Genomic DNA, 11,894 nt, shown 5'->3' on the forward strand with positions numbered 1-11,894 from the left:
TAAGTACAGAACAAGTCTGTGGCAGGGCTCCAGGTAAATTCCAGGCTCTGTGGGTCCCCATTTGTTGCCATAACTATCCCAGCTTTTTCTTTACGAGGATTTTCAATGTAACCTCTGAGGAGATTAATAAATCTTACAGATGTGCTGCTTTCCTGGTAATTCCTTGCTAGACATCAGGTACTTATGGACCCTCTAATCTTGTGGTCAGCTGCAAGGGGAGGGTCTGTGGGTGCAGGTCGATCATGGATCATCCCATAGAAACTGAGGAGAATCCAAGAGATCTGTGCCTGGGATGCTTCATACAAGGATGAGAGGGGGCAAAAGGGAAGAATTATTTTTTTCCTGTTCTTTTGTTTTTTCATCACAATCTGTTGTGGGGTTAGAGCAGTGTGAAGGCCATGCTTCCTTTCTGCTTGAATTTCAATCTGCTGAGTGTGATGCAGACCTCAGACATGCTTTTTTCTTCACTGCTTTGTTACTGATTCACACAGCCTCTAAGAAGGTGTTACCTTTGATCCGTTTTAACTGTCCTGCAATATACTATGCTGTGGGAAGATTAGTCCTTAAGTCTCTTAATTAATTACTCTTAATTCTATTACTTGTGGTATAACTAGAAAAAATAATAATTGTCAAATAACAAATAATCCATGTATTTTGTGTTTAATGCCTAGCTGTTAATAGCTACTTAAACCCTACTTCCACCCTAGACAGTCCTATTATTCTGTTTTTTCCAAGACATCCTTCTTGTAACAGTGCACAACAAAGTTTTTCAGCTTCAGTGCACTTCCAATTAGCTGAATCGTTCATGTCTCAGGGAGATGAATTAATACAGTTATTCCTAATTTATAGACAATGTCATTGTGGTGCAGGTAGTATCTGTAATGGGAGTACAGGGCTTAAAGTACTCAGTGGACTATGTTCAGCAGAGAATAATGACCCATGCTACATAATGACATGCTAATTACAATATTTATGAGAATTAATTTACTAGATGGTTAAAATAAGTGTATGGGAGATACCTTACAGTTGAGGGAAATTGCTGAGGCAGGCAAGCAAAGAAGAATGTGCCTTCAATGCAGAAAGTCATAAAACTGTGTTAGTTACAAAAGGGAAATGAAGTGATTCCCTCATCTGTGATGGAATGATCATTACTCGTATTTTTTGCTTCCACCAAAGTTGATTTTAAACCTTTCCCCTCTTCCTGCCCACTACTAAATTCAGTGGGAACAGGACCAACCCCATCATCCTCAGAAATGGCAAAGTGCCATTTGACTGGGCCCCAGTTGAAGGAGTAAAAAACTCCATTCAGGGTCTGAAGATGCACCCTTTAGATTGCATCTACTGAGAAGATATTTTTCTTCTTGAAAGGAAGTAGTTTCCACATGAACATGTAACACCTCTGATTCTATAGATTTTCAAGTGCTTTATTAATTGTATTTTCATATTCTGACTTTTCACACAAAATAAGCCATGTTTAAATAACCAATCATAAATGATTATTTTCTGGCAAATTTCCTTCAAAAAACCTTAAGGTGCTCCTCAGCTACTTCTCATATCTGTACAGTACATGTAATGTATTCCAACATAGATGTTAATGTCCCTTTGAACAAAGAAGATTTTTTTTCCCCTATTAATACAGCATTATGCAAGCCAAACAGGTAATTTCCAGTTCTCACTCTTTCAAGAGTTTGCTCTTGAAATTTTTCATTAAATGTTTCTTGTGTTCACCGTACGTACTCCCGAACTGCAAGTTCTTTCAGGGTAAAAATCCGTATGGGATCTTTCTTTGTCTTCCATTCCTCCAGCTTTTCTTGCAAAGACAGGAAATCCTTGCCAAGTTCATAGGCCAGAGTGATCATTGTTTCTAGCAGTGGGATATAATACCTGTGGCTGGTGTGCACATGGAGGCGTGACAGAGCTTTTTCTCCATATTCAAAGGCACTTGCTGGGTTTTCCAGGTCCTTGTGGCACACCACGATGGCACAGAGAGTAGGGACAATTGCAACAGGGCTCCCTCTTGTCAGCCTTTCCTGCAGCCCAATGACTTCTAAAAGGATTTCCAAAGCTTTGGTGTACTGGCCACCCCGCAGGCAACCGTATGCTTCCTGAAGCTCTGGCCTTGTTAAAAAGTCAATAAATTTTTTTGATCTTCTGATGTATTTCATAGAATATAGGAGTCTCAGGTAGTCCTTGAAGGCTAATTTTCTTTCATTGATTATTTCTTCTGTGAAGTTCCCTGTTAGAGTTTTTTTGGGAAAGGTTACATCTTCCATTTCTTCGCTAAATTCCTCCAGCAGATTTCTGTGCAGTTTCTCAAAATCTGAATAACGCCGTTCAATTACAGACTTGTTGCTGTCAAAGCTCCCTGTTTGCAAAATGATGATTTTATACATCTAAACACAATCAAAGAGAAAAAATAAGCGTGAGAAGGGACCACTATAGTCCCAGTGCAGTCAGATTTTGTCTGGTACTGCTATGAAAAGACTTTGTGCTTGTTCAATCCTCCAGCTGAAACACTCCTGCACCAATTTTCTGTGTGTAATCTCATGTACTCCTATGGCACTGCTGCTAAATCTGTTACAGTCTGGGATTATGGTGCATTCTCAGTGTAGACCTGAGAGATCTGCAGCCATCAAACTAAAAATCCCCACCTCCTGCTGTTCTGTACTTCTGTCACCAGACTTAGGCTTAGCATGTAAATAAGTTGTACATAAACAGGGCACTAACAGATCCCGTCCTGCAAGGTGCTTGGAAAGCAAACTAGCAGCAGACTGAAGCACATAAAAACACTTTCAAAGCATTTCTGTAGCTGTACTTTGTTTATAACAGCCATGGCTGCTGCAATCAATCATCTTCAGTGAACTAAATGGATTTCCCAGACTTAATATTGAATGCAATCTATTTTATGTCCGTCATAATATTCAGAAATGCTCTTTATATAAGACATTCCTAGGGATTTGGGGTGTTAGTAGTGCTGTGAAAGAAGAGGGAATATTTGGCAATGTATCTAGTGTGTGCAAAAATAAGATGGAGCAACTCCAAATCCTTTTCTCCCATCTAATTCTTATTGTTGTATTCAAACTTACTTCACATTTAAAAAATACCAAAAAAGTGACATTTCTACAATAATCTGCTATCAAAAGCCCCTCAGTAGAAGCTAACAGCTGTGATGCCCCACATTAACAGTACTCAAGAGCACATCTTCCTGAGCTCCTCACTAGCCCCAAAAAGACCATAATAAATGTAGTATTAGGAAAACAGCTTCAGACCAAAATTCTGTGCTGTGTTGTCCAAATAATCTCTTCTGGTTCTGATCCAAGCACAGTGATGCTGAAGAAGGGCCAATCCCTGATATGTGTAAACCATGGCAGCTCCATGGGGGCCAGTTTAAGTGTGTCACCAGACCCCAGCTGAGGACACAGACTGTTGACCTCTTGGATGATGACCATGTTAACATTCACCTGGGTCACACTGATTTACACAGGACCTGGAGGGGTTTTGCTCATGCCAGTTATTTTCTTTGCTGCAGATTCTCTTCCTTGTTTTTCCTTAAAGAGAAATTCTCTCTTTTAATCTTCATAAATGATCTTTACAGGCTCTTCTTGAAAGGTTTCTAAATTTGAGCTGGCTTCTCTGATCTCTTTTCATTTGTAAGCACTGTGACATTTTCCTATACTTTGTCCTGCTCCCTGCTGAAAAGTGTATATATGCCTGATGCATTCTAAAACTATCATAAGAGCAATTTTTTAAGCTATTATTTTATCAAGGGCAGGTAAGTGAATAATTTACAAGTACTTGATTTTTTTATTTGTGGAGGGTGCATGAAAAAGGTAAGAAGTAGCACTTAATTAGACTGTCGTTCAAATTGGCTCAATTTTGTTGTAATGTAAATCTTTTTGCCTAGGCTTGTGACTTATGACTAAGTTTAATTGCACAGATGGTGAATGGTACTCTTGCTCTCATGCAGTTACACAAAACCAATTTTTAGCTATTCAGAAGCTGAATACTCAGGAGTGTATGCAAGAAAAGCAGCAACTAAGTAGGTGTGTCCAGCATGCAACAAGATCTTAGGACAGTCTCCAAAATATTTACCTGCTTCAAATTCTACCCAACTGGATCATCCAGTATCAGCAATGCTGATTCTTGGCATTTTTCATCTACAGCTCTCACAGACTGTAGCAAACAAGGAAATCATCCCTATCTGAATTTCACAGGAGTACTAAAAGGTACTTACTCTAGATCAGTCCTTCTGAAGGCCAGAAGCAGAATCAGAAATAAAAACTAAGTGTCAGTACTGTGAAAAAAGATAGAAAAACCCAACCTGCTTGGTTGTTCCCACTCCTCATACTAATGTTTCCTCTTAAAAATACGACAGAAATATTTTTTCTTAGGAGCCACCTAAGGGAGCTCCAAGTAGAGAAGGGGAACAATCCCAAGTGATCTAGCTCGAGGATGTCTTAGACTTTGTCAACATCAAAAGATTCTGCACTTGTGCTGAGAGAAACATCTGATGTGGAAGTTCTACAAATGCACTGCAGCTGCCACAGCTGGCTATCTCAGGAGAAGTGTAAATATACAGATATTTTTACATTTGCCTGAATTTCCTTAATGTTGACAAAACTCTGTGTTTCAAGGATACTCAAGATATTAATTTGTTTGATAATACTTTTCCACTGCAGTGTATTTTGTGAACTGCCAGAGGGTTTTTTCAGATGCAGATTCCACCAGCCAGGCCCATACAATCAGTGAGAACAGGTTCTATTCAGTGTGATCATGGCTTGCAAAACCTGGCCCTCGGTGAGGCTTTCATGAGTGAGGCCTGTTGTGTGCTGTGCAGACCCCTCTAGAGTGAATAAAAATTAATGATCTTCTTACATATTCATTTCTTAGCTTACCACATATTTCGATAAGTGGTGCTCTACAATTCTGGTTGATGGGATTTCAAAAAGGAGTTTGATTTGTTTGCACTGGCGTTTTTCATTCCTCCAATATTCCTGAAGTTCCTTAGTGGTCATTGAAGAGTTGGGACTTAGAGTTGCACTGGAATCTAAAACCAATAGATTTAGTGATTCAGATTATATTTTTTGCATTTGGAAAGAAAATTCTTACGTATTTGTTGTGAAAAGACAGCCTAGATTTTCTGTTGTTGTAACAGCAAGACCTAAAGACTGATAAAATAAGTGATTTCACTGCTAATAGACAGGAGAAGATGCTTTGAGGAAAGCTATTAGGGTCTGAAATTTTGAAAGAAAATATATCACTTGCAGAATACTAAATTGTAGAGAACATATTGTCACGAAATATTGTATGTCAGGGTTGGAACCTAGGGCACAATCTGAGCAGGAGATTTGCTTCATCACCCCAGAAGTGGTCCTAAGAAACATTGACTGAGCTTTTGAGTCAGATGTTTCTCCAGGCTTCTTTATTGCTAAATGGATGAGATAATACAATGCAGCTGCAAATTCAGACTTATATTCAAAAACTGACCCTACTCAAATATGGGGTTTGTGTGGTAATAGGAGAAAGCTGAGAAAACATGAATATTCTAACCTCAAAGTTGGATAACCAGCTCAGCTGAAGGAGGAATTCTCACATTTTCTTTTTTTTTTTTTTGTAGCTGAACTGATGGCAGAGTTCAGCCACAAATATTTTATATACCTCCCTCCTTTCCCCTCTCTCTCTTCCCCCAGTTACTTATACACACACTCACACACATGTATATATATATGTGCATATATAAAAAATATGGGACAGCTGGTTGGAAAGTTTGCTTAAAGGAGAATTTGATGTAGCATTTCAAAAAGGTGATTTCTCTGTCTTTGAAATCTACTGACAATAGATTTCATCAGGTGGCACATAGGCTAGCAAAGTGGATAAAATAAATGGAAAAATTGTATCTCGGTGGGCACACTGGTCCCAGTTTCTAATCGAGGATGTAGCTAACATTCTGCCAATGGAGGTTAAAGAGCACAATTGAAAGGTAAGATAAGAGTTGGTGCAGAAATAGACTTGTAAAGGCACCACAGTACTCTTTTAGTGGCCCCACTTTTACATGTTCTTAATCATTTGACCATATAGTTTCAATTATCAGGGCCTTGGGGGTTTGGCTCCACCCCTACAAAGCATCTATTTCCTAGGAGAGGTGGTTTTTATGACATCCTTCCAGACTTAAAGTCTTGATGAGATTATATATATTTTGAGTTATGCATAGCATTTTATTCAATAAGAGATGAGAGCAATCTTAGGCGTGGTAAATGTTCAGTGCTGCTTCTTTAAAGGCATGAGAGCTGCCTGCTTGAGATTAGCTTCAGTTTGGTGTCCTTGCTGATATTGTCAAGAAGTTCAGATTTGGTGATGCACAGAAAGTGCACTCCCAAGACCAGCCATCTGATCACCACTTTCATTCCTGGTGTGGAAATTAAATCTGTGATACATTTTAGGCACCATGCATTTGAAAGGAGACCTCTGTGTGTGTATATACCCACCAGGATGAGCATTGGTTTCACTATTGCTACATTATTACTACAACTGTAATCAAGGCTTGTTTTCAGTGGAGTATGGCAGTACAGCTTTGAACCACTGCTGCAATAAATAAGCAAAGTTTTTAATACAAAGATTAACAGCATAAACAGCTAGATGAGAAGCAAAATTAAAGGATAGCATCAACCTTGAATGTCATATTTTTCTGGGTTTTCTTTCGTCACTTGACATGAAATTTCAGCTTTGGGTTGATTTTCTTCTTCATCAGATGGACTTGTGGTAGAAGATGTAGTAATTCTGCTTACAGCTTCCAACAGTTCCCTTTCTGCTGTGCAGTGTGAATCTTGGTCCATTGCTTGCTATCACTGAAAAATTACAAACCCCATGACTTAGTACCACACCTTTAAGGGATCCAGTTTGGTAATTTTTTTTTATTATTCTTTGTTCTCTGTGAACTTGTATCAATGCAACTTCATAAAAACTAAAGTAGTAAATAGAAATATCTACATAGTAAAGAACCATCCCCATTACTGTTACCAGTGAAAGTGTTTCGATTTTTTCTGGCAGCTTAAAATCAAATTAAAAAACCATAAATTACATTGAATAAGATTAGATGGGGAACTCTGTTCTTACTATGAGAATTTTGTCCTGAACATCCATGTGAGCAGATTTCTTCCTTCTTGTATTTTGCCCTCAAGCTTGCAAGTATGAGCTCAGATGAACTAAAAATCTTTGAGATAATTAGTGTAACCAGCACCCTGCTTCTCTTACACTGCTAAAATTTACTGTTCTCAAGACTCAAAAACTTATTTTCTGTTCTTAATCACAACCTGCAGGGAAAAATACGGTAATATCTAAAATAGTATAAAGTTTTTATCATATTTCACAGTTTTAGGTTCCTTCCAGAGACTTGTCTCTATACTGTGAAAACAAAACAACTGACTTTGACAATGGCTTGGTGGAAGGAGATCTGAATTTTCTAATTATTATACAAGTATTCTCCTTTTACTCATTCTTTTACCCTACATATACTGTGCTATATTAGATCTGTTCTAGGACCACTATTTTATCGTGTATTAACAAAATACTTAATACAGTATACTGCTACACCACAGACCAGGTTGGCCATTCTGCTGCTTAAATATCTCCACATTTAATGATGTTTTTTTGTTTTGTTGGGGTTTTTTTTTAAACAAACAAACAAAACCTACCTGTTACATCACTGTGTTATATGAGTAGTTGAAAAAGTTCTAAGAACATCCTAATAACTTTGCCAAGGTGCTGTGTTCCCTTAGCACGAATGAAGTGTTGCTCACAGTCCAGCCAACAAGTGAAAACCAAATAACAGAACAATATAGTTTTACAAGAAACCCTGCTAAAATAATGCCCAAGCAGTGGTTATTAAGTAATGGGAGGGTTTAGAAAGATTGTTGCTACATATCATTTTGCCTCCACTTTACCACAGTTATGCAATGCTGGATACAGAGTGAGGAAACTCCTTCAGCAGACTTTTTGATTTCTGGCAAACGGTAAGGTTATAAAAAGAAAAGAAATTACTTTCCCCACTGGAAATAATGGAAGTGCAAACCACTTTCCTCTAACAGAAACCTTTCCTTTGGCTGGCTTGCACAAGCAAATGTACAGATGTTGTCATCCTCCTTAATGAAAGCATCATGGAAGCCCTTATTCTTGGAGTGAAAGTTCTTACTGTTCTTCAGTCCACCTCATGATCTGCTTTTTGAACCTGAAGAATAGCCACTTACTTATTGTTTAGCTGCTCAGTCTTTTGAAAATCACAGCAGATTTTCCCAAGAGGATATATAGTAGATTAAACAAGGAATGTGAAAATGGCCAAACAGATTTAAATGACAACTTTTTTCTTGGTTATAAATTGTTCGTTATAAGTTGGGATAACTTTGTAAAAAAAAATTGTATTTACATTGAAAAAAATCTTTGCATGTGCATAGTTTTATACTCGTGAGTATATATGTGTATAATATACATATACATATGTATATATATATTATTTTAAAGCATGGTTTACTGGTATACATAACACACTTGCAAACTGAAGAACATAAGTGGATGTTGACACACGGGTCTTCTGCCTCGAATATACATACCTTGACCACCAACTGCATTTCATGTAAACAGTTTCATTTTTCACAGCTAAAACTCATCGCAAGCTCTTTTAACTTTTTTACTACTTGTTTTTCCGTATTAAAAGGGGAAAAAATTTAAAAATCCAAAACATCACAACCCCCCTGCAACAAATGACAGGATTTTATCTTGAGCAGAACTCACCCTGTTCCGTTTGGGGTAAGTGCTGCTCCGGCTCCTCCGCTGAGTTTTAAGCAGCCCTGGACCCCGGAGCTGGCAACGGCGGAGTTCTTTTAGCTGTGGCACATGAGAGCTCCGAGCGAGGCCAGGCACAGCCCGAACGGCAGGAAAAGATGTCTGTGCCTTCTTGTAGAGGGCACATTCTTACAAAAAAGGAAGGAAGGAGGCTCGGTTAGCTCGCACTTCCCCGTCCCCCCGGCCGATTGCGCATGAACCCCGCCGTGCGTCCCCAGCGCAGCATCCCCGGGCACCGGGCACACCCCGGCTGCGAACAGCGCAACCCTGAGACCCCTCTGCACGGGCTGCTGAAGCCAAAACAACTCCGAGCAAAAGATTAGGGGGGGAAAGAGCTAAAGGACGTAAAATGTGCTTATGTGGAAAAATAATGCCCCTTGGGATGTCTTTAAAAATACGGGCTCAACATCCAGTTCAGGAAAGAAAATGCAGATGGCATCACAACAAACAGCCTTGCTCTGTGTAAACTCGCGCTTCTGACAGAAATCCTGATTCTGCATAGTGCAGAACACAGGATTAATTTCAAATATCTGCTCAATTAAAATTCAAATAGGAGCATTATCATATCTGACATGATTACTAAACTTGAGATGGGCTTACGAGTGTGCCTAAAATTAATCCTTTATGTGCTTACATTCATTGTTGAACTGAGGACAAAATGAAGAAGAATTATGTATTAATCCACATGTCCTTTGGCCCAAATGCTTCCTTTTGGAGCTCACTTCAGTTTGGAAATTTGCCTTAAATCATCAGGATAGCCATTTCTTGGGTAAATAATACAGACACTATCTTTTTTTAGTAAGGTAAGTTTCCCCTCTGCCAAAGTTCAGTCATTGAAAAACCATGCAATTTTAATGCAGCACAAATGTGGGAGGCAAGCATCCAAAGGACCACATGGACCCTGCCCCACACATTCCTTTAGAACAAACAATTTAAAATAATGTAAAACCAGGGCAATAAACTGGTAATGCTTCTCTTCTGCTTTATTTACAACATAAAACAACGCCAACTTTAACTTGGACTTGGTCTAAATGTAGGAGTTTTGCCAAAATAGCTGTCAGAATGATGAAAAATCCCTTGCATGCAGCTACAGCCACACTGGCAAAAGCCCTGGAGTAGGTGCTGCTATATTGGCAGATTCCTTCAGCCACTTTAGCATATTCCATGAGAAAAGTGATTTGACTTACACCCGAAAAGAAATCTGTGCTTGCCAATTCAGCTCTAAGGTGTAGCTATACCAGCCAACTCTTTTAAGTGTAGACAAGGCATGGGTTTCTGGCACTACTCTCATTCCTCTAAATCTAGATTTATGGGTTTGGTTGCAATTGTGAGCAAAACCCAAGGGAGATTTCAGTGTATTTCACTCATGCTGACAGTTTACAGATGTATCTAAACTTTGAATTCAGAATCAGTTAATTTATGTGTTGCCAAAAAGCAGTGTATTATTTTGTGATGCTTAACGCTATTGTCCTGCTCTTGGTAAAGCAAAACCAAAAGAACAAAGTACCTTCTTCAGTACATTAAGTGTGATCTCTACTTGCAATTATTGCAGAATAAGTAAGTTCTAGTAAAATTAACCCAGATGATCGAAAGAAATGAAATGTGTTATTATATTGACAAATCAAGGGTGTTCCACAAGGCTTCTGCCTACCTCAGTAGAGTCAGCTATTATGGTCACAGCTGGTTCCTGAGGGTGTTCCTCATGCCCAGGAGCTGTGACATCCACAGCAGGTTTGGCAGGCTGCTACTCCTCATCCTGTTCCCAGGAGCTCAGGTTTGCTCCAAACAGCACCTCACCCTTCACTGGGACCTAGTGCTGTTGGTCTGGCAGCTTTTTACTTTCCTAAGTGTCTACTTGATTAGCACATGCAAAACACACTGCAGTACACAGCACAGTGTTGTTTGCTAGCAGAATGCGTAATTAATATTTTTTTTTTTCAGCTACGCTTCAAACAGTCAAATATTATGTAAAGATTTAGCAGTAGAAAAGAAGATTTTCACAATGGCAGCAAAGCATTCTGAGAGATGGGTAAGCTCACTTACACTATCAATTTACCTTAATAGTCATAAAACTGTGGTAAATTTTAATGGAAAAGCATTTTCTCGTGTTGTCAGGGATGGAAAAGGGATCCTGATGCAGTGGCTGACTCTGAGTTTGTATTCTGTGAAAGCACTGACTTTGTCAGACATAAAGAGCATGGTGTTAAAAAGCACCTGCCAAGGGATATGGGAAAAGTGTGCTCTGCAATAATGCAGGAATGAGGCAAGGTTAAAACCATAACAGTGCAGTGCATAAAAGGTGGTTGTCATATGAGTTATGTCCTCCATACCCATTTAAGATGAATTGAATAATTTTGAGAAGAACAACCGGAAAGTTTATGGCCAAAACTTGGTGACTAGCAGAATGATGAGCCAGCATTGTGATGCCATGTAAAGGATGTCTGCCACTATTGGAAGGCTGCGTGCTTTTGATAGATAAAGAGCCAAAAGGGACTCCTGCCCCAGTGTCAAATATTGTGCCTTGATTTATACTCTGATCTGGGCAGTTCCAATTTTCCCAATCAGACAGATTACAGAAATCCTGACAAATACAATATTTAACCATAGACTACAGAGCTGGTATCAGCTGGAAAACTTGGGAGCTAAACCAATGTCATATATGAACTGCAGTTTTCTGGCAGATTTTATTGGCATTTTATCACAGGCAGAGCAAAGTCTTATTCTTGTTAAAGAATGTAGCTGTAATATCCCTATTACAAAATACTCTTCAGCTTCTGCCCTAAGAAGGGCATCTTCAGGCAACCTCAGTCTGTGCTGCTTTTCCATCTCAAGCCCCAAACTATTTAGCTAAACATGATTAACATTATTTATTTTACTAAATCATTCATTAGAACAGTAGATAATGATTAAAAAAGCCCTAAACAAACAAGCGGAGGCAGAAAAACCTGACATATTTATCCAAGTCCCTTTCTATCACATAACTAATATTTAGAAAATGCAGTCATATTGTCTTTGATACTTCTACAAGAACCTTTCCTCTCTGTTTTTTTAATGCAGCT

General features: G+C 38.8%; 1 protein-coding gene across 1 annotated transcript; it reads right to left on the reverse strand.

Moving 5' to 3' along the window:
* Nucleotides 1-1,403: 1,403 nt before the first annotated feature.
* On the reverse strand, nucleotides 1,404-9,025 carry SNX20 (sorting nexin 20). Its single transcript, XM_014882830.2, has 4 exons — nucleotides 8,785-9,025; nucleotides 6,668-6,845; nucleotides 4,896-5,047; nucleotides 1,404-2,393 (listed from the first exon to the last, which is right to left on the reverse strand). The coding sequence occupies exons 2-4, from the start codon at nucleotides 6,831-6,833 to the stop codon at nucleotides 1,725-1,727; spliced, it is 987 nt and encodes a 328-aa protein (XP_014738316.2). The 5' UTR covers nucleotides 6,834-6,845; nucleotides 8,785-9,025; the 3' UTR covers nucleotides 1,404-1,724.
* Between the last annotated feature and the right edge of the window lie 2,869 nt (nucleotides 9,026-11,894).

The sequence above is a fragment of the Sturnus vulgaris genome, chromosome 12 (assembly GCF_052056855.1).
Source record: "Sturnus vulgaris isolate bStuVul1 chromosome 12, bStuVul1.hap1, whole genome shotgun sequence".
Lineage (NCBI taxonomy): Eukaryota > Metazoa > Chordata > Aves > Passeriformes > Sturnidae > Sturnus > Sturnus vulgaris.

Coding starts and splice junctions, on each gene's coding strand:
- SNX20 (XM_014882830.2), bottom strand. CDS start 6,833: ATGGACCAAGATTCACACTGCACAGCAGAAAGGGAACTGTTGGAAGCT. Junction 5,048..6,667: donor AGAAAAATATGACATTCAAG/GTTGATGCTATC, acceptor TATTGGTTTTAG/ATTCCAGTGCAACTCTAAGT. Junction 2,394..4,895: donor ACCACTTATCGAAATATGTG/GTAAGCTAAGAA, acceptor GATTGTGTTTAG/ATGTATAAAATCATCATTTT.